The sequence below is a fragment of the Canis lupus genome, chromosome 23 (genome assembly GCF_048164855.1).
Source record: "Canis lupus baileyi chromosome 23, mCanLup2.hap1, whole genome shotgun sequence".
NCBI classification, from domain to species: domain Eukaryota; kingdom Metazoa; phylum Chordata; class Mammalia; order Carnivora; family Canidae; genus Canis; species Canis lupus.
Genome location: NC_132860.1, coordinates 23,317,485 through 23,340,862, shown reverse-complemented (window position 1 = coordinate 23,340,862; position 23,378 = coordinate 23,317,485). Strand labels below are relative to the sequence as shown.

Sequence of the window (23,378 nt, the reverse complement as noted above, 5' to 3'; positions counted from 1 at the left end):
TTGTTTGTTATGGTACCAGTATGACTTTCAAAGGTTCTATGGTGTTAAGAAATGGGACAAGCATAGAAAGCAAATCACAATATGGGGAGGGAGGGATCAGCCAATACAGCAGTGTGCAGAGCACAGGAAGGGTGATGATGGGAAGTTTGGATGAATTTTCCTAGAGAGGGAATGGAGAGAAAAGTCGTAAAGTTGTTTGACTCATTGGATGCATGTAAGGAAGTGAAGGATGCTCTCAGGGTGTGGATTGCTCACAGTGTTGCAATTCTTGCCTGCTGAGGTCAGAAGTAAATACGAATTGTGTCACAAGTGGAGAGTCAGGAGCGACATAAGGAGCTATTCCTTACCTGACACATCCTTGTCATCATGCTGAATGAAATTCATGTTGGTACAAATGGATCTCCTTCTCCTCATTCCCCAGCAAGCAGCATAGCCTCACAAATTCTGCTATTTCAATCTCAAACCCTCGCCCTGTAATTTGGCAGTCCCTAAACTGTTCAGGCTAAAATCTTTAAAAAAAATTTAAAATACTTAAAAATTTAAAAAAAGGTGAGGGGAATTATTCTGTAGTGAAAACGTCTATCATACCATGCCTCACTCTATTTATTGTCTTACAAATGCACTATTTCTTATTATGTACTCCAAACCTAAGACTTCCCAATGGAAGATATTTAGATTTTCATACATTTCACTCTGGATATTGGCACTTCAATATTTTCCCTCATTCACCATCCCTGCGTTGATCATATAGCAAATCCCATACATATGAATACTTGAGTAAAAGCTTTTAATTTTATTCAAATTAAACATATAATTCTGTTTCATTAGGAAGAAATCTATGGCACAGTAGAAAATGTACTACCACAGCCAATCAGATCTGAGTGAGGACATTGGTTTTACTGCTAATTATGTGTTTTTTAAAATACATTTTATTATTTATAGAAGCTTTAGGTTTACAGCAAAATTCAGTGAAAGTAACACAAATTAAACCTTTATAAGTTACCCTCTTTAGATACACCATGTTCAAAATCTTTACTGCCCTATCATATTCTGGATACAAAGTAATATTTCATATCACTTTGCACTAACTCATTGGTTCCACACATTGAGGCAATAAGCATTAGAAAATCTCAATAGCCTTCTGGGCCCTGTATTCCCAAACTGCTACACCCGGATGTAGCCTAAATGGTGGAAAGATCCCAAACTGACAAACAGTGTCAGTGGCACTGACAGGGTTACATACACTGTCCTGCATTTATCCTGGGGCCTCATATCTCAAAGGACTGGGGGAAGACTTATGAACTGATCCTTCCTGCTCAGAGAGTTATAATGGTCTCTAGTGGCCAGAAGAACTAGCCTACCAGGTAGGTGAGGACTGGAGGCAATAAAAGTGGGCGTAAGAGGAAAACACAGAGGGGGACGTGAGACACAACAGGGAGGAGAGTGGACACTCAAGAGTGTGAGAAGGACCAGGAGAATGTTCAAGAAGGGAAGGGTTCTCAGGTCATCATAGGACATGGTTTTCACCAAAATGCCTTCATGCTCATTCCTATAGGTTTCAAGCCAGATTCAGTCAGACTTTTCAGATTGGACTTCCCAAGGATACCCTAGATCTCTATGGTGGGTGGACTGTGTGTCCATGGGCGGGGTGTGATGCTTCCAGCATTGAAGGATTATTTTTGTGACATGACAGAATGAGGATTCCAGAATGTGATTGGGACTGTATCAGATAACCTTCAATGTCCCTTAGAAGCCCAAGTATCAGTGCTTTCCAATATGACATAGTTGTGACTCAGGAGTCTACACCTCAAATTATAACTCCTTCTGATTTTTGAGTTTATCGACTACATCTCCTATTCTGAGGAATGGTAGAAGACCTCACGAGGCCATGTGAATGAATTTGAAAAGAATCAGAAACAATAAGAATTGAGCAGTCAAAATGCACCAATGCCACACTATGAGGAGTTGTGGAATAATAGGCAGAGCAGATCCTAGTGAATCTGTGGAATATAGTGAATATATGTTGTGGCAACTTCAGAACACTGACATGGCTGCTCAGATTCCAGGCTCATGATAGTCTCCAAAGATCTCATTCCTTTATTTGGACAGGCTTCCCATTTTATCCTGGGCTCTACCTTTATTTTATTTCCCAAACTGATATGGAACAGAATGAAAACTATGTAAGTATAGTGATTGAAATTACCAGAAGAATTTGGAGGTAAAGGACATGAAGCAATTTATACCTACAGCTATACTGAATTTTCACTTGAAGAAACACAGATGAATCTGATATCCTTCACTTCCCACCCCTCAGCCGACCTAGATCACTTTTGTAAGATGCCCACTCAGGGTGTTCCCTCTCTAGAAGGATACTCCACAGTCTCCTCATATCTTCCTACCTCCCATTACACTTCCAAGAAATATTGTTATTGTCATTGCTGACTTCATCATTATCACTATTATTTTATGGTCACTATACGTAAGGTGCCATGCTAAGTATTTTACCCACAAGATCTCCTTTAATTATAAGCACAATCTTGTCAAGTTGTTTTTATCTACAGTTTACAGATGAGGCTCCTTTGATTCCAGAGGGAAAAAAGCCATTTGCCCAACCCAAACGTGAGCAAGCATTGGGACCAGCATATTACCGAGGTGGATGTGCTTGTGGAAGCAGAGAAAGAGTCTGAACAAGGTGGATGGAGGGCAGTTGCCCCCTCAAACCTCAATAGAAAGTCGTGGAAATGATAAAGCTGCTTCAGCCTGGCCTCCAGATCAGGTATATTCCAGTTTTCCATTAAACCTCAGGTTCACCCCTTCTTGGCAGACACCATAAAGTGAGAGAAATAGTGTGAACTGAGTAGCAGTGAGGTAAGTGAAAGGCAGATTTCCTTTTGGATTAGGGATGACATCTTGGGAGATAATCAGGGAAGAGAAGGAATCATATTGGAAAATTTGAGCTTGGAAGGTAATTAGTGCAAGGGTGGACAGGAGGGTGAGGGAGATAAGCCCAGGGCAAGAGAAGCAAGACTTGGTGATAGAAGAAAATAGCAGGAGGTCCCACACTATATGGGCAGGATTAAATTGTAATATAAGTAGTCAGAAAGACTGGATTTATTATCTCTGGCATTTATTTATTTATTTATTTATTTATTTATTTATTTATTTATTTATTTTCAGGACTACATGTCTTCTGTTGCATAGAAAACTATGATTATTAATCATTCCAGCCACATATCTGCCTCAGTCAGAGTTTATGTGCATGGAACTACACAAGACTGAAGGGGATCTGAATCTCACAAAGTCCAAGGCAGACTTTACAAGACAGGAAGATGCCAGTTTATTTATTTGCAATGGGAAGTAAGCTGTCTCCTGGATTGCAAATTCTCAAAACAGCATTTTGGTGAGCAGGGATTCTTGGCAAGTGATGGGCAAGTGGGATTTCGAGAGGTGGCTCATCTGTTGTACTTCAGAGATGTTGTTCTTGACCACAAAAGGGGTACAAGACTCTATTGGCGGGAAATATGTTTTCTCATTTGTTCTGAGTAGGAAAGACTTTGCATCCAGGTCAGATGCTTTCTCTGGGCATCCATACTTTCTAGTTATCTTGTTTTCTCTAGTTTTTGCTTTGAAGCATGAATTTCTGCTCTATCTTTCCTTATAGCACTTAATTTATTTAGTTACTCATTTTTATAGAAGGTACCACTCTCAAATTGATGGATTAGATCTGAGCTTTAAGAAAGAAGGTTCTGAATCTTTAAAGTCAGAAGCAACCATACTTTGCTAAAATTATATATTTTATTACAATAAGAACATTTCATATCAAATGACACAGTTCATTATTATAATTCTTAAAATTCTAAATTATTTCAAGTAAGTCTATTTTAACCCATATTTAGCTTATGGTGATGCTGGTCCAAGACCAGGCCTCTGGCTACATTTACATAATTTTGAATATGTTGGTAAGAGCTGCTTATGTTAATAAGTACTGCTGACCCATCCTTGTCTGAATTCTTTTTTTTATTGGAATTCAATTTGCCAACATATGGCATAACACCCACTGCTCATCCTATCATGTGTCCCCCTCAGTGCCCGTCACGTGGTCACCCCCACGCCCTTCCCACCCACCTCCCTTTCCACCACCCCTAGTTCCTTTCCCAGAGTTAGTGAATGTTCTGTCTCCCTTTCTGATATTTCCCACTCATTTTTTCTCCTTTCCCCTTTATTCCCTTTCACTATTTTTTATATTCCCCAAATGAATGAGACCATATAATGTTTGTCCTTCTCCGATTGACTTATTTCACTCAGCATAATACCCTCCAGTTCCAGCCACTTCAAAGCAAATGGTGGCTATTTGTCGTTTCTAATGGCTGAGTAATATTCCATTGTATACATAGACCACATCTTCTTTATCCATTCATCTTTGGATGGACACCGAGGCTCCTTCCACAGTTTGGCTATTGTGGACATTGCTGCTAGAAACATCGGGGTGCAGGTGTCCCGGAGTTTCACTGCATCTGTATCTTTGGGGTAAATCCCCAGCAGTGCAATTGCTGGGTCATAGGGCAGGTCTATTTTTAACTCTTTGAGGAACCTCCACACAGCTTTCCAGAGTGGCTGCACCAGTTCACATTCCCACCAACAGTGCAAGAGGGTTCCCCTTTCTCCACATCTTCTCCAACATTTGTGGTTTCCTGCCTTGTTAATTTTCCCCATTCTCACTGGTGTGAGGTGGGATCTCATTGTGGTTTTGATTTGTATTTCCCTGATGGCCAGTGATGGGGAGCATTTTCTCATGTGCTTGTTGGCCATGTCTATGTCTTCCTCTGTGAGATTTCTGTTCATGTCTTTTGCCCATTTCAAGATTGGATTGTTTGTTTCTTTGCTGTTGAGTTTAATAAGTTCTTTAGAGATCTTGGATACGAGTACCTTATCTGATACGTCATTTGTAAATATCGTCTCTCATTCTGTAGATAGTCTTTTAGTTTTGTTGACTGTTTCTTTTGCTGTGCAAAAGTTCCTTATCTTGATGAAGTCCCAATTGTTCATTTTTGCTTTTGCTTCTCTGGCCTTCATGGATGTATCTTGCAAGAAGTTACTGTGGCCAAGTTCCAAAAAGGTGTTGCCTGTGTTCTTCTCTAGGATTTTGATGGAATCTTGTCTCACATTTAGATCTTTCATCCATTTTGAGTTTATCTTTGTGTATGGTGCAAGAGAATGGTCCAGTTTCATTCTTCTGCATGTAGATTCCAATTTTCCCAGCACCATTTATTGAAGAGACTGTCTTTTTTCCAGTGGATGGTCTTTCCTGTTTTGTCGAATATTATTTGACCATAAAGTTGAGGGTCCACTTCTGGATTCTCTATTTTCTTTAAAGATACCTCACATAATGTTTCAGTAGTATTGAAAAAGCTATGTGGCTGAGGCCTAATAAGGCAAGTGTATAAATCACTGCATGAGCCTTAAAAAAGAACAAAAAAGAGAGAGAGGCTAAAGTTAACAAAGCTCAGTAGCCTCTGCCAAGAAAATTCTGGAAGGAAATTATAAAGTGAAAGATGTAATCTAGAACTGTTTGTGTGTGTGCTGTTCTGAGTAGTGTCTTTCGAAAAAGATTGTCTGTATTTAGACAGAATGTCAATGGATCTGCATCCAGGAGGCAGGAGGAAATGTCCTTGTGGTCATAAAGTGGATATTTCACTTAACTGACAATGCACAGCAATGCAACGTAGACAGAGCAAAAATGTGAGGATGCATGGAAGAGTGCAAACAAGAACATGTCATTTGTTTTGTTTTGTTTTCCTGACTCAGATGCTGATCTCATGATTGCCCCCCACTGGCTTGGGATCCTGAATTTGGATTGTTAGCTGCACAGCGAGCTCCATGGCAACCTTAAACTCCAGTAATAGCCTGTCCTCCACATTCTATCTCACAGGTATCCCTGGCTATGAGGAATTTCACCACTGGATATCCATTCCATTCTGTCTCCTCTACCTTGTTGGAATAATGGGTAACTGCACCATCCTGCATATTGTTCGGACAGACCCCAGGCTCCATGAGCCCATGTACTACTTCCTGGCCATGCTTTCCCTTACTGACATGGGCATGTCCATGCCCACAATGATATCACTCTTCAGGGTGTTGTGGTCCATTTCCCGGGAAATCCAGTTCAATATCTGTGTGGTCCAAATGTTTTTCATTCACACTTTCTCCTTCACTGAATCATCTGTGCTCTTGGCCATGGCCTTTGACCGCTATGTGGCTATCTGCCACCCTCTACGATATGCTATCATTCTCACCCCAAGACTTATCATTAAAATTGGACTTGCAGCTCTGCTTAGGAGTGCCTTTGCCATGATTCCACTTTTGGCCAGGTTGGCCTTCTTTCCTTTCTGCCACTCCCACATCCTTTCTCATTCCTATTGTCTGCACCAGGACATGATTCGTCTTGCCTGTGCTGACACAATGTTTAATATTATATATGGGTTGATTCTGGTTATTGTGCTGTGGGGCATGGACTCTCTGGGTATTTTTGTGTCTTATATGTACATTCTGCACTCAATATTAAGAATTGCATCACGTGAGGGGAGGCTTAAGGCCCTCAACACATGTGCATCCCACATCTGTGTGGTACTCATCCTATATGTGCCGATGATTGGGCTCTCTATTGTCCATCGTTTTGCCAAACACTCCTCTCCCCTCATCCACATCTTCATGGCTCACATCTACTTATTGGTTCCACCCGTGCTTAATCCAATCATCTATAGTGTGAAGACCAAACAGATTCGCCAAGGAGTTCTCCACCTTCTTTTCCCCACAAAAATCAGTTCTACTATGATGTAGGCATGCCCTCAAGACAATAATAGCAGCAATCTAAATGATGTAAACACATACTGATTTGTCTGCTCTAGGTTTGCTGGCATCATATTTGTCAAACAAAGAGTAAAGAACAGAAATGGAGCAACAAAGCATCTGAAAATGTCCTAGGAGAGAATGGTGTCTACTGGGATTATATGGCTTGACTTAACATGTCTTTCATTCATTCACTTTTAATATGAACACTTTTGATTGGAGTGTGGTAGATATCATTTCTATCTATTTTCTTCCATATCTAATCCTAATCTCTTCCAAGGTTATTTATCTGTTAATTTTTCATTAAATATATTAAAACCATGAATCTTTGTTTCCCTATACACACTGTATTTGCTAGGTACTTTTATTTCTTTTCTTGTTATATCAATTGCTTTTTTTTAATCAATTGCTTTTTATATCTATTTTTTCTTTCTTTCTGAAAGATAGGACAAATTTAACATAAGAGCATTTTAGGGCTCAATGCAGAGGTTAGCAATCATCATTGTGCATTGCATCATATATTAAAAGTTTATACACATGTTATGCCCTACTAAGGATATTTAGTTTTCTCAGGAACAGTAGAGGCAATATGCCTATTTTTTCCTCTTACTAAATTTTTAGAAATAATTTTAAATTTATAAAAATTAAAACTCATTTTTTTAAATTGAAACTCTAATAAGTTTTGAAATAGTCAACATATTGTGATATGAAGTCTTGTGATCATATTCCATTGGGTTAAATGCATCTTAATAATAATTTAGGGTATACTACTTATTTGAATTTAAAAAAATATATTATCCTTGGTATCCCTGGCTATGAAGAATTTCATTCATGTAACAATGTAGCTCATTGGGGGTGTAGCTAGTAAAAATTTGTGGCAGCTAGAAATAGCTAAAGATTAAGGTCTCACAATTTTATCTGGAACTCTTTTCAATATTAAAACTCTCTTTCCTTATAATTCTGAATGTATCTAGTATCTGTCTGTGAATAGCGTTGTATAAAGATACTCGCAAATGTAATTGAATATTCTTAGTTTGTATGGCTTTAATTGTGCAAAGGCAAAATAAACAAAGGGGACAAATAAGACTTTAAATGTGTCATGGTTCCCAGTATTTATGTAATAATAATTAATATATTTTACATATCCTGTTATATCATATATCAAAGAGTTGGTGTCTGTAAGAATGAATATTATGCTTGGTATAAAAATGACACTAAATAATTAAGTGTATAAATGATAAAAGGAATGAATCAATTATTGAAAAAAAAAGAATGACTGGCTTGGATATTTTTAAAAATCTTTTAAAAATCTTGAATGCTCAGCAGTTGGGCATTTGCCTTCGGCTCAGGGCGTGATTGTGAAATCCCAGGATCGAGTCCCACATCGGGCTTCCTGCATGGTGCCTGCTTCTCCCTCTGACTATGTCTCTGCCTCTCTCTCTCTCTCTGTGTCTTTCATGATTAAATAAATAAAAATCTTTTAAAAATAAAATAAAATAATCTTGAAGGAAAAGATTTGACATGTCATGAACCCACATGTAATATAATAAAAGAGCTTACTAAATTAAAATTAGGATTTCAAATTTCAGGCATATGGAATACATCTGCAACTTCTACTATCTGGCTTTAATTCAACTATATTGTTTCCACCCTTTTAACCTATTTCTTGATTCTAATTCTAATTACCCCTCTCCTTTTAACAAATTCACCTTGAGTAAGTACATCAACTAAGAATAAGAAAGGTACATAAATATCAAAATTAGATAATATTTGGTGCAATAAAAAAATGATAGAAAAAGTGAAAATTTTGAGAGTGATCATTACCATCAGCTATTCATTGTATAGCATTTGACTATAATCATCTTTAAATAAGAACTGCAGATACCAAATATTTATTTATTTATTTATTTATTTATTTATTTATTTATTTATGAGAGACTCAGAGAGAGAGGCAGAGACATAGGCAGAGAGAAAAGCAGGCTCTCTGCAGGGAGCCTGATTTGGGACTGGATCCTGGGACTGTGGGATCACGCCCTGAGCCAAAAGCAGCCACTGAATCACTGAGCCACCTCACCTTGTAGGGATGTAGGCATCCCTACAAAATATATCTTTAACCTATGGATGTTGAACATACCTTTCCTAGCACTTGTACTCCAAAAAACACAGTTTTATTAGTTTTTTGTTGTTGTTAATAGAAATATGTTTAAACTGTTGTACACCAGATTTTGCATTTTGCATATTAATAAAACTATTTTAAAGGAATATCTACATAAATACCCAATATTTGAGCACACAAAGTATTATTTAATGTATTACTATAATTACATTATAATAATAAAATATATTTCAACCAAAAACACTTGGAAGGTACATATTTTTAAAATTAAGATAATTCTTCACATAAAATACAGTTGGTGAGGAGATGAGTGATTTCATATATGAATGAATGAATGAATGCATTAATGACAAGGTGGTATTGAGTTGGGAACAGAAACATTTTGTTTTGAACCTTAACAAAAGCAGAAGTGTAGTCTTTCAGCAAGCAGTTGGTACTCCAAAAACAGGAAGTTCCTGCCTAGAATTACAATAATATGACTGAAGCATCTTTTTCATTTCTATATGGATTTATAAAGCAAGAGGCACTCTTACTCATATTGCCTTTTTTGACAAAGTCACAAGTATTTATTTGCCTTTTGAAAACATTCTCTGCTTTCTTGCAGAATCTGTAAGTACCCATAGAAGCCCAAATCATAATTCATTTTTGTATTTTAATCCCCAATCATTAGGCAAAAATGCAATGCAATTGTTTTCATAATGTTAAATGTTATATTTTAGGTTATACCTTGATTCTCTTGATGATACAGAAGTCTCCTTGTGGCAAAACACAATGACAAGAAAAAAAATATTAGATCACATCCCCTTTGTCATTATAGTGTCTGGCATTTTCTTTTATACAAAGCATTGCAATACTTCGTTATCCCACTTAGTCATTCAGTTATTCAATATGGTATCTCTAAATAATAAAAACATAATTCCTTAAAAATATATAGTGTCTATTTCTAGAGTCTAGAAATAGTCATATGCATTGATAAAGAGAATGATAGCAATATAAGTATTTTAAAGGTACTCTAGTCAATTAATTCAACCACTAGACCATGTATATGTTTATATTATCTTCATGATGCATTTTTTGTTGTCTTATGCCAGGGAAAACTTTAGCTCTTTTATTAATCAACAAGTGAATATTTTCTAGAGGACAAAAGGGATTACATTCCAGAAACTATGTCAGATAAATTTAGAGATGATACAATTTGTCCCAGGCACTATAGAATGCACTCAGTAAGAATATCTGGTGTGTGAAAAGCTACACTAGCTAAATTGCATATGCTTATTTAAGTAAAGAGCTAAATGAATCCAGCGAACATAATCTTGACAGTCTGCCATAATTTATCTTTTGAGAATTTTCCTGACACAATTTCATCCCCATTAATCAGAATGTTAAGACATGTAACAGATTGATGCAGTTTTAGCAATCTGACCCAAGATGGGGCAATTAGCCTGATTTGGGTCCTTCCTAAGTCACAGATACTCAAAATTTCTTGGATGTCATGCCATTCCTCAGATTCTTTTTTGTTGTTGTTGTTGTTGGTTTGTTTACTTAATCTAACCAAAGTAACTTTCTATTGTGTGCAACCAAAAGAATCTTTATTACAGTATGATATTAAAGGAGCTATGAAACAGACATTTTTGCAAGCTAAGGGAAATACTTTTCAGAGGAAAAGAAAGAAGTGTTTAAAGTATACATTCTATATAATACATAAAGACATATTAGGTCATTTCTTACATAAAATTATCAGCAGTTAGCATGTGATTAGTTAATACATTTATCTACTTAACAAATATTTATTATTTATTTATTTATTTATTTATAACAAATATTTATTAAATTATTTGTATACTCTGGATTCTGTGGATGCAATGATGAAGCTGGAAACTGAGCTAAGATCGTCCATAGCAAATTGACATAAGAGAGGCATTATGTATTACAAAAGGGATATTTAAGTCCCCTATGCTGTTACAGTAACATTCCACTGTTTATTACCTTAATATGTTGAGCTACTCCTTGATGTTACTAGAGCATTTGCCTATTAGCTTCCTGTTTACCCTGGTTGGGAAGACAGCATTTGGAAATGTGAATATCTTAAGCTCTATCCCGAGATTAAGTATTCAGAGAATAGATTTGCCCAGGTTGATTCACACTTGACATTTAAATCTGATCCTCCATCCCGTACTCACCAAATCCTTGTTGCTTCATAGCGCTTGGGTCATTTTGGTTGGTTACAGAGCCCCAAGACACGCATCCTTATCTCTTTTGTCTTTACTCCATAAACAATAGGGTTCATAGTAGGTGGCACCAATAAGTAGAGGTTTGCCAGGAGGATAAGGACATGCCTGGGTATGTGATTTCCAAAGCGATGGGTAAAGAAGGAAAAGAAGGCTAGAGTATAAAATATCAAGATGACACATATATGAGCTCCACATGTTCCAAAGGCCTTTGTCCGGGCTTCTCTAGAAGGTAGTTGGAAGACTGTTCTCAGGATTAGACAGTAGGACAGGGAGATGAGGACAAAGTCTAGCCCTGTGGTGAGGAGTGCAGCAGTGAGCCCATAAATGCTATTAAGGGAAATGTTATTACAGGCCAACTTGGCAATGCCCATGTTCTCACAGTAGGTATGGTGGATGACATTGCTCCGGCAGAAATGCAACCGGAGAATGAGGAGGACACCAGGGGTGACCACAGCCACACTCCGAGCCACCAGAGCCAGACCTACCTTGCTGATAAGAGAGCCGGTAAGTAGGGTTGCATAATGGAGTGGTGCACAGATAGCCACATAGCGATCAAAAGCCATGGCCAAGAGAACAGCAGACTCAGAGAGGAACAGAGCATGAACAAAAAACATCTGTGTGAGACATGCAGGAAACGTTGATGGGGAAGGGCCCTGCCAGAAGATGAGAAGCATTTTGGGCACTGTGACTGTACAAAGGAAAACATCATTGAGTGCCAACATGGCCAGGAAGAGATACATGGGTTCATGGAGGTTTCTGTCCCAGGCCACCACTGTCATAACCAGACCATTGCCTATCACAGCCAAAAGGTACATGAAGCTGAAGGGGATGGAGATCCAGATTTGGAAGTCTTCTAATCCTGGGACTCCAGTCAGCAGAAAGGCAGTGAAGTGAGCAGATGTAGAGTTGGATATTCTTACAGACAGGTGAGCCAAGTCTGTTATATGAAACATAGAAAGAAAATGGGTAAAGTACATACTAAATGAAAACACATATTTATTCCTTCATCCTATTAAAAACCTAAGTATCAATTTTGGCATGGTGAAATGGAAGGAGAATAAAATGGTCTGAGAAAAGTTATTAAGTATCTGAATGAAGGTATGAAGGTGTCTGGCTGGCTCAGTTGATAGTGCATGTGTCTCTTGATCTTCAGGTTTTGAGATCAAGCCCCGTGCACACACAAAAACCACAAAAACACAAACAAAACCAAAAAATCTGAATGATTATGGGCAAACCACTTCCCTTTTATGGAGTGTTCTATTCTCTCTGAAAAATAAATTGTGGTACTCACTTCAGCAGCGTATATACTAAAATTGGAAAAATAAATTGTGTATCAGAAAAATAAGGGTTGAAATCCTTGCTTTTGTAAACTAATTGTTATAACCACATAATTTATGTATATGTCATTTGAACTTTGATTGGTGCTATGTATTGTATGTAGTTTTTGCCTAACTTCATAATAATTTATTAAATACAGTAAAAGTTGTTTTCTCTGTAACACTGCATAGAAGTCTGGAGAGGGTTAATATTCCATTCTTTGACAAACAAACTGAAGGGGAGGACATGGGTTGGACAATAAACTGTACATAATGGACCAGCATGAAGACTCCAATTGTTGTTTCCCATCTTGGTGATATGAGAGATGTTTTCTTGCCCTACTTTTGCTACAGTAAAGAAAAAGTTTTACTCATCTGCTTCTCATTTGAATTCTTGAAGACAATGGTTGAGTTAACATGAAATTTAAACTGCTATGCCAAAGTTGTAGTATCATTCAGATACTAAAAAGCGTTAACTCTTAAGGATCGTGAAATGGAATCAAGGAAGACAATAAAAATCCAGAGTATAGAGTGTTCTCTTTCAGAACAAGACAGTCACTGAAGATGTCAAGGACCATGATTATTCAATACCTATCATTGAAAGACCCATTTACAGAGTAATTTCGATTTTCATATTCACCAAAAAAGAATAACATTTTAGAAACTTTTTAAAGTTTCAGTAGTTCTTACTTAAAAAAAAAAGATTTTATTTATTTATTCATAAGAGACACAGAGAGGCAGAGATATAGGCGGAGGGAGTAGCAGGCTCCCAGTGGGGAACCCAATGTGGAACTCAGTCAGGACCCCAGGACCACGACCTGAGATGAAGCAGGCATTCAACCACTGAGCCACCCAGGTGCCCCAATAGTTCTTACTTATAACATATCAAAACATTGTAAAATAACAATAGCTTTCTTTAAAAAGCATCCCCAATATAAAATTATTCTTTTCCCAAGTCAATAAAACATTAACTCAACTAGTCAAGTTTTTAATTAAGTGCAGTACTTTTGGCAAAGCCACCAAGGATGTTTATGAATGCTCTTGACTGCAAATCTTGAGAAGTTTCAAAGTGATAGGCAATAAATGCTGTTTCAACTAAAAAGAGCTATCAAAATCTAGAATCCACAAAGGGTCCACTTTTCAGGTGGGGCTGTCATACCATCACTTAGATGGACAACTACACTGCATTGTAAAATATTTATTAACCCTTTAATTATTAATTGGAACCTTTTTGAGATTATTCCAGCCCTTCACAATAAGTAGAGCATATTATCACGTGAATTAATATATATTTATTCTATTCTCCCTTACATTGTTCTCTCTCTCATAACATTGAGATAAGAAAGAAAAGACAAAATTTCTCATCAAAAGGCAAACATATGGGAGAGATGAAATGGTTTTTAATGCAACTCTTAGAGGGATTTTTTGAATGGTTACTTTGTTAAAAATGTGGAGGTGAAAAAAATAAAAAATGTGGAGGTGTAACCACAATTTTATTAGCCTGGTAAGATTATGGCTTTGCTTCTTTTATCTGGTTGTCTCTTACAGTACCCAGCTTTGCTGTGTAATAACTACACAGAAAATAACAGCATATTTGAATAGAAGACATATCACATATCAGCACAGGGATGGGCAACATAGCAGTAATGGTAAAAATAATCATTGGAAATACATATTAATGGTTGCAATGGGCTAAGCATTTTCCTAAAACCCATTCTAATAACTTTACTTGGGTGTTAAGGGTAACAACTACTATATGAAGTAACTATGTTACTATCCTAATTTTACATAGAAGACAACTCAGATACTCAAGGATTCTCCTAAGATTACATTACTAAGCAGTATGTGAAGCCTGTTTTGAAATCAAGGATCCTAATTGCAGCACCCACGGTTTTAACCAGGAAACTATTCTAACTTACCTTTTACATGCATGGTTTTTCTAAACCACTGGGAATATACAAAGGCAGATCTTGAATTTCCTCTTAGCATTTCCCATGGATATTCTTAGATGTTAGATAAAAATGTCAGGTCTATCTTATAGGGATTCAGAGAATGTATGTGTGCTTGTGTGTGTATAAATATACATACATATATATACCTTTATTGTACACAGATATTTACAACAAGAACTCCAGGAATAACCTCTGGGCCAAGAAGTCTTTTGGGAATTTTACAGGGCCAAGTGATTTATTTTGCACCTGAGACCTACAATCGGTATGTGGATTAGCTGACTAAACCTATCTTTCATATTTGTGAAATTGTATTTTCCAATTTTGAACTGCATTTGATAATTTTCCATCTCAAACCAAGTCTCTGAGCAGCACAGCATCTCTGCACATCTTTGCCAGTTCAGTAAGTGCCCTTTAAGGAGTACCAAAAAAAAAAAAAAGTTTCCTGAATGACTCTTCTGGAACATGGACATCTTTTATGACAAAGCCCAACTATTGAGGCAATTTTAATACATGTTTATATGTGACCAAGTGTACCTCAGTGAGATATTTTGAGGTTTTTCTAAGGGAAAAGCATGACTGTATATTTAAATAACTCCCATTTCTCAAATGAAGCTTTATAAATTAACATATACTGCTTTATGGAGCAATTTGAGGTTTATCAGAAAGTATAGAGTTTCACATATAATCCTTCTTACCCAATCTATTCTCCCTATTATTAGCACCTCACATTGCTATGATACATTTGTCACCATAGATAAGCCAGGGCAAAGATTCCCTTTATGCCCAGGGAAAGAGGTGCTATGGTGGGAAACCAAGTGCCTATGGTAGGCAGACAAAGCCAATTTTCTGGAAAAAGGCTAAAATCACAAAGAAGATTGCACACACCATAGTTTTACTGCCCTACAAATCCCTTGTGTTCCACCTATTTATCCCTCCTTTCTTCTATGCCTTCTGACAACCATTTATCTTGTTCCATCTCCATAGTTTTATTCTTTCCACAACGTCCTACAGTTGAAAATATGCCCTATTGGTGCCCTTCTGGATTGGATCCACTTCACTCCCTTTCTTCCCTTCCTTTCTGTTTCCTCATTAGTGTACCCTTAATTCCCATAAACTATTTCATTCATCCTCCCACCCACCTCCCCATTGGTTCTCCATAATTAAGAGTCTGTTTCTTGATTTGTCTCTATCTTTCTTTTTTTTCCCCTCTTTTTAAATTTGTTTTGTTACTTAAATTCCATGTATGAGTGAGATCATAGGGTATTTGTGTTTCTTTAATTTACTTATTTTGCTTCGGGTTATACTCTGTAGCTCCATTTACGTCATAATGAATGGTAAGATTTCATTAATTTTATTGCTGAGTTATACATATATATCTCACATCTTCCTTATGCATTCATCTATTGATGGATACTCGAGCTGCTTCCATAATTTGGTCATTATAAATTAGGCTGCAATAAACACTCATACATCCCTTTGAATTAGGGGTTCTTTTTTGTTTTTGTTTTTGTTTTGTTTTTGGTATTTGGAGGATAAATACCCACTAGTGCAATTCATGGATTCTAGGATAGTTCTACTCTTTTTTGAAGAATTTCCACACTGCTTCACAGTGACTGCACCAGTTTGCATTCCTATCAAAGTTCAAGATGTTTCCTTTTTCTCCATATCCCCTCACCAGTACTTGTTTCGTGTGCTTTTAATTTTAGCCATTCTGACAGGTGTGAGGTGATATCTCATTGTAGTTGTGATTTGCATTTCCCTGATGATGAGTGATGTTGAGCATCTTTTCATGTGTCTGTTGGCCATCTGTATGTCTTTTTTGGAGAAATATCTGTTCATGTCTTCTGCCCATTTTAAATTGGATTATTTTAAGTTGTATCAGTTCTTTATATATTGTGGGTACTAACCCTTCATCAGATACATAATTTGAAAATATGTCCTCTTATTCAATAAGTTGCCTTTTAGTTTTATTGTTTCCTTCACTGTGCAAAAACTTTTTAATTTTTTAAAAGATTTTATTTATTTATTCATGACAGACACACAGAGAGAGGGGCAGAGACACAGGCAGAGGGAGAAGCAGGCTCCATGAAGGGAGCCTGACATGGGACTCGATCCTGGGACTCCAGGATCACACCCTGGGCTGAAGGCAGCACTAAACCGCTGAGCCACTGGGGCTGCCTGAAACTCTTTAATTTCGATGTAGTTCCAGTAGTTTATTTTGACTTTTATTTCCCTTGCATCAGGGCATATATCTGGAAAAATGCTGCGGTGGCCAATGTTAGAGAAATTACTGCCTCTTCTTTCTTCAAGGATTTTTGTGATTTCAACCTCACATTTTGGTCTTTAATTGAATTTATTTTTGTGTATGGTGAGGGAAAGTGGTCTGGTTTCATTCTTTTGCATGTAGCTCTCCAGTTTTCCTAACACCATTTGTGGAGGAGATTGTCTTTTTTCCATTAGATATTCTTTCCTCCTTTGTTAAAGATTAATTGACCATATAACTGTGGGTTTATTTCTAGCTTTTCTAAACTGTTATATTCATCTATGTGTCTATTTTTATAACAGTACCATGCTGTTTTAATTGCTATTGCTTTGTAATATAACTTGAAATCTGAATTTGTGGTACCTCCAGTTTGTTTTCCTTTTTAAGATTGCTATGGCTATTCAAGGTCTTTTGTGGTTCCATACAAATTTTAGGATTGTTTGTCCTAGTTCTGTAAAAATGCTCCTGTATTTTGATAGGGATTGTTTTAAAACTATAGATTGCTTTGGGTAGTATAGACATTTTAACAATATTTGTTCTTCCAACCCTTTAGCATGGAATGATTTTCCATTTCTTTGCATCTTGGAATTTCTTTCATCAGTATTTCATAGTTTTTAGAAGGCAGATCTTTCACCATTTTCATTAAGTTTATTCCTATTTTTTGGCACAATTGTAAAAAGGATTGATTCCTTAATTTCTCTTTCTACTGCTTCATTAGTGATGTATAGAAATGCAACAGATTCATCTTTTGATGGACACTGAGGCTTTTTCTACAATTTGGCTATTGTGGACATTGCCGCTATAAACGTCGGGGTGCAGGTAGTGAAAGGGAATAAAGGGGAAAGGAGAAAAAATGAATGGGAAATATCAGAAAGGGAGACAGAACATGAAAGACTCCTAATTCTGGGAAACAAACTAGGGGTGGTGGAAGAGGAGGTGGGCGGGGGGTGGAGGTGACTGGGTGACCGGCACTGAGGTGGGCACTTGACAGGATGAGCACTGGGTGTTATTCTATATGTTGGCAAATTGAACACCAATAAAAAATAAATTTATAAAAATGAAAAAAGAAAAAAAAAGAAATGCCACAGATTTCTGTACATTTTGTATTCTGTGACTTTACTGAGTTCATTTACCAGTTATAAGAGTGGAGTAGTCTTTAGCGTTTTGGTGGAGTCCGTAGGGTTTGCTACATATAGTATCATGTCATCTGAAAATACTGAGAGTTTCACTTCTTCCTCGTCAATTTGGATGATTTTTATTTCTTTACATTGTCTAATTCTTGTGGTTAGGACTTCCAGAACTGTGTTGAATAAAAGTGGTAAGAGTGGAAATCCTTGTCTTGCTCTGACCTTAGGGGAAAAGCTTTCAGTTTTTCACCATTGAGTATGATGTTGGCTGTGGTTTTTTCACACAAGACCTTTATTACGTTGAGATATATGTTCCCTCTACATCAATTTTGTGGATGATTTTTCTTACAAATGCATGTTGTACTTTGTCAAATGCTTTTTCTGTGTCTATTGAAATGATCATATGATTTTTATCCTTTCCCTTATTGATGTGACATTGATTGATTGATTGTTTTCAGAATATTGAACCACACTGGCATACCAGGAATAAATCCCACTTGATTGTGATGCATGATTTTTTTTTTTTAGAGATTTCATTTATTTATTTGAGACAGAGAGAGAGAGAGAGAGAGAGAGAGAGAGAGAATGAGTGGGGGGTGGGTACAGGCAGAAGGAGATGCAGATTCCTCTCTGAGTGCAAAGTCCAACACAGGACTCAATCTCAGGACTCTGAGATCATGACCTAAGCTGAAGGCAGATATTTTAACTGAATGAACCACCCAGGCACCCCAATTGTGCCGTATGATTTTTTTTAATGTTTTGTTGAATTTGGTTTATTAATATTTTGCTGAGAATTTTTGCATCTCTGTTCATGAGAGATATTTGCCTATAGTTCTCTTTTTTTTGTGATGATTTTATCTGGTTTTGTTATCAGGTGATTGGCCCCAGAATAATTTGGAAGTGTTCCTTTTTCTTCCATTTTTGGAATAGTTTGACAATAGGTATTACTCTTCTTTAAATGTGTGGTAGGATTTGCCCAGGAAGCTGTCTTTTCCTAAACTTTTTTGGGGGATAGTGTTTTCTGACTACTGATTCAATTTCATTGCTGTTAATTTGGTTTGTCCAGATTTTCTATTTCTTGCTGTTTTAGTTTTGATAGGTTTTATGTTTCTGAGGTGATGATTATTATTGCTCCTCTTTCATTAGTAATTTTATTTGGGGCCTCCTTATATTAATTAATTAATTTTTAAAAACTGTTTTTGATGAACCCAGCTAAAGATTTATGTACTTTGTTGATCTTTTGAAAGAATCAGCTTCTGGTTTCATCGATCTATTTTTTAAGTTTCTTTCTTTCTTTTTTTAAGAATTTATTTATTTATTTATTTATTTATTTATTTATTTATTTATTTATATAAGAAAGTAGGAGAAGGGCAAGCAGATTCCATGCTGAGCACAGAGCTTGACAGAGGGCTCAATCTATGACCCTGAGATCATGACCTGATCTGAAATCAAGAGTTGGACACTCAATCAATTAAGCTACACAGCACCCCTGTTTCTTTGTTTTGTTTAGTTTCTATATCATTTATTCTGCTCTTATCTTTATGATTTCTTTTCTTTTGTTGAATTTGGGCTTTGTTTGTTTTTTTTCTAGCCTCTTTAGGTGTGAGGATATGTTGTTTATTTGAGGTTTTTCTTGAGGTAGGCCTGCAGTGCTATATACTTCCCTCTTAAAACCACTTTTGTTGGGGGGTGGGAGTGAATGGGTGACGGGCACTGGGGGTTATTCTGTATGTTAGTAAATTGAACACCAATAAAAAATAAATTAAAAAAAAAAAGTAAAAAAAAAAAAAAGAAAAAAAAAAAAATCCCATATCAGAGTCCTGGCATGGAGCTGCTTCTCCCTCTGCCTGTGTCTCTGCCTCTTTCTCTGTGTATCTTTCATGAATGACATGTGTCTTTAATAAATAAAATCTTTAAAAAATAAAAATAGGGCAGCCCTGATGGCCCAGCGGTTTGGCGCCACCTTCTGCCCGGGGTGTGATCCTGGAGACCCGGAATCGAGTCCCACATCAGGCTCCCTGCATGGACCTTGAAAAAAAAAAAACAACAAAAAAAAACACTTTTGCTGCATCCCAAAGATTTTGGACTATTGTGTTTTTATTTTCATTTTTTTCCATGCAATTTTTATTTCTTCTTTTATTTCCTGGTTGATCTATTCTTTATTTAGTAGCATGTTATTTAATCTCCACATATTTGTGAGTTTTCCAGGTTTCTTTCTTGAAATTGACTTTTAGTTTCATAGGGCTATGGTCAGAAAATACGAATGGTCCTAATTTTTTTTTTAATTTTGAGACATGTTTTGTGGCTTATTTGTGATCTATATTGAGAACGTTTATGTGCACTTGAAAATAATGTGTATTCTTCTGTTTTAGGATGGGATGTTCTCAAATGTTTATTAAATCTATCTGGTCTAGTGTCTCAACCAAGGCCACCATGTCCTTTATTTTCTATTTGGATGATCTGTCCATAACTGTAAGTGGGGTGTTAAAGTTCCATATTATTATTGTATTCTTATCAATTATCCTCTTTTGTTTGTTATTGTTTTATGTATTTGAGTGCTCCCATGTTTGGTGCATTAATTTTTACAATTGTTATATCCTCTTGTTGGATTTTCCCTTTATTGTTCTAGTGTCCTTCTTTGTCTCTTATTACAGTCTTTGTTTTAAAATCTATTTTTTTCCAAAGAAGTATAGCTACCTATGCTTTTTTTTTGACATCCATTTGCATGATAAATGTTTTTCCATCCCCTTTCAATCTGTAGGTGTCTTTTGGTCTGAAATAAATTTCTTGTTGGCAGCGTATAGATGATCTATAGATGATTCTTGTTTTTTATCCACTTTGTTACCCTATGTATTTTGATGGGATAATTTAGTTCATTTACATTCAAAGTAATTATGGATATATCTGTATTTATTACCCTTTTGTTACTTATTTTGTGATTGTTTCTATAGGTTTTCGGTGATCTATTCTTCTCTTGCTCTTTCATGGTTTGTTGGCTTTCTTTAGTAATCTACTTAGATTCCTTTCACTTTGTTCTTTGCATAATCATTACTGGATTTTGACTTGTGGTTACCATCTTATGTATATAGTAATCTATAGTAAATTGATGGTTGCTTAAGTTTGAATCCATTCTTTATTCCTCTCTCCACATCCTAGTCATATGGTATCATATTTTACATCATTTTATTTTATGAGTCCCTCGACTGATTTGTACAGAAATCCTTATTTTTACTGATTTTGTGTTTTTTACTTTTAATACTTTCACTTATGGTCTTTTCTTTCCACTCAAGTATCCCGTTTAATATTTCTTATTGGGATGGTGCAGTGGTCATGATCTCTTTTAGTTTTTGTTTTTCTGAGAAACTCTTAATCTTCCTTTCTATTCTGAATGATAACCTTTTTGAAGAGTATTCTTGGCTGGAGACTTTTTCCCTTTTAGTACTTTGAATATATTATACCACTCCTTTCTGGCCTGCAAAATTTTTGCTGAAATATCTGCTCATAGCCTTATGGGGCTTCCTCTTATATGTAACTGTCTTCTTTTCTCTTGTTGCTTTAAAAGTTCTTCCTTTATCACTGCTTTTTGCCATGTTAGTTACTGTTTGTCTTGGTGTGGACCTCCTTGGGTTGAATTTCTGGAGGGATCTCTGTGCCTCCTGGATCTGGATATCTGTTTCCTTCTTCAGATTAAGGAAGTTTTTGGCTACTACTTATTCAAATAAAATTTCAATCCCCTTCTCTCTTTATTCTTCTTCTGAGATCCCTATAATATGAATGTCATTATAGTTAATGGGATCACTGAGTTCCCTAAGATGATTCTCAATTTGCGTAATATTCTTTCCTGTCTATTGCTCACCTTGATTTCTTTCCATTACTCTATCTTCCAGATCATTATTTTTTTCTCTGCTTCATCTAGACTGCTATCTATCCTATCAAGTATACTTTAAATTTCATTTATTGTGTTCTTCAACTCTGATTTTTTTAAACTCAGTGTTAAGGGTCTTATTGATGTTCTCTACTATTCTTGGTATCTTTATGATCATTACATTAAATTCTCTATGAGGCAAAGAACTTATATCTGTTTTGCTTAGGTTGCTTGCTGTGGTTTTTTCCTATTCTTTCATTTGGGACATATTTCTCTGTCTCCCCATTTTGTCTAACTCTCTGTGTCTGCTTCTCTGTGTTAGAAAGTCAGCTACTTCCTTGCTCTTTAACAATAATAGCCTTATGAAGGAGAGGTCCTAGAGTGTCCTACAGTGCAGTGTCTCCTGTTCTCCAGGGCCTGGCACTTTAGGAATGGTTTCCTATGTTGTTGTATGTACTCTGTTGAGTCTTGACCTCTTTTTCTTTCAGCCCAGTTGTCTGCAGAGGCTTTCTTTGCCTCTTGTGGCTACTGTGTGGTCTCTTGACAAGATGGGGTGTGTTTTAACAAGATGTGCAGTGGTCTGTTTGCAAAATGAAAACTGCTCCTGCCACCACCAGAAATTAGGTTCTGGAAAATGCAAGATTGGGAAATGTGGTATTGTCTGGGCTGGAGCTGGTCTCCTGGAGGGGACAAACAGTATGGGGACTAAGGTGAACATGACTGGGAAGGGCTGTTCTATTAAAGCACAAGGGGGCAGATATTGGTGCAAGCAAGTTAGGGAGTAAGTGACAGCACTGCCCTGGTCCTCAGGTAACCCTTGTTTATGCTGGAGAACAGAGGAGGGAATGGTACCTGCCAACACCTTTATTTCTGCAGGGTTTTCTGCAGATGACCCCTGTCTCTCTGAGATGAAAAAATCACTCTCCTCCATGTCTACCCCTAGTGTTTCTCAAACTGCTGCTTCTATGCTATATTTGCATGCACTATTTGTCTTGCTGTGTCTTTAAGGGCAGGGATTCCACTTCCTAATGCCTTCTAGGCTCTTCCACAACCCAGCATGCATATTTTAAAAAAACTCCAGGCTTTAAGTGTCACTGGTTGTTAAGAACTCACAATATTTGCCCCCCTCACTTTCAAAGGCAAAGGTTATGAGGATTTATTCTCCCCTTTTGAGGGCTGCCTGGTGTGAAAGTCTATTTCCATCCTTTTCCATGTTACCTGCTCCATCTCCACCACAGACTTCCAAAGTCCATTACATTACTAAACTGCATCTTTGCCCTTCCATTATTTTTTTAATGTGCCCTTTTTTTAACCTTTAATTGTGGTGTTTGTTCTGCCAGTCTTTGAATCATTTTCTCTGTTATTTAAAGTGATATAACTTTTATCTGGTTGTATCCCTGGGACAAGGAAAGCCTAGGCTCCTCCCACTCTACAATCTTTCTAGCTGACCTCCCCTTGCTTCTTTCACTTAGCAAGAAGCATTTAAGTTTCCTTAAGTCAAGAGGTAGGTTTATAAAAAGGTTTTTGAATAGTTTGAACATAACATGGACCCAATCTTTCTCTGTCTTCTCCAGTTCTCAGTTTTGCTTCTTTACCATTGGCTCCATTATTAGCAGGTATTCTTTTCAAGGTTCCAAAGGTAATTCTTAGGAATGTTTATGT

General features: G+C 36.7%; 2 protein-coding genes and 1 long non-coding RNA gene across 3 annotated transcripts; 2 read left to right on the top strand and 1 right to left on the bottom strand.

The window, feature by feature from the left end:
• The first annotated feature begins 2,053 nt into the window (after nt 1-2,053).
• Nucleotides 2,054-8,181, top strand: LOC140615514 (uncharacterized). Its single transcript, XR_012016072.1, has 4 exons — nt 2,054-2,180; nt 2,562-2,776; nt 3,178-3,400; nt 6,906-8,181. It is a non-coding gene; the product is annotated as an uncharacterized lncRNA (long non-coding RNA).
• On the top strand, nt 5,812-6,910 carry LOC140615513 (olfactory receptor 51L1-like). The gene has a single exon (XM_072795376.1). The coding sequence runs from the start codon at nt 5,878-5,880 to the stop codon at nt 6,835-6,837; it is 960 nt and encodes a 319-aa protein (XP_072651477.1). The 5' UTR covers nt 5,812-5,877; the 3' UTR covers nt 6,838-6,910.
• Nucleotides 8,182-11,171: 2,990 nt separating the features above from the next.
• LOC140615286 (olfactory receptor 52Z1P-like) lies at nt 11,172-22,647 on the bottom strand. The gene is made up of 2 exons (XM_072795202.1): nt 22,569-22,647; nt 11,172-12,130 (listed from the first exon to the last, which is right to left on the bottom strand). The coding sequence occupies exons 1-2, from the start codon at nt 22,645-22,647 to the stop codon at nt 11,172-11,174; spliced, it is 1,038 nt and encodes a 345-aa protein (XP_072651303.1).
• Nucleotides 22,648-23,378: the final 731 nt, after the last annotated feature.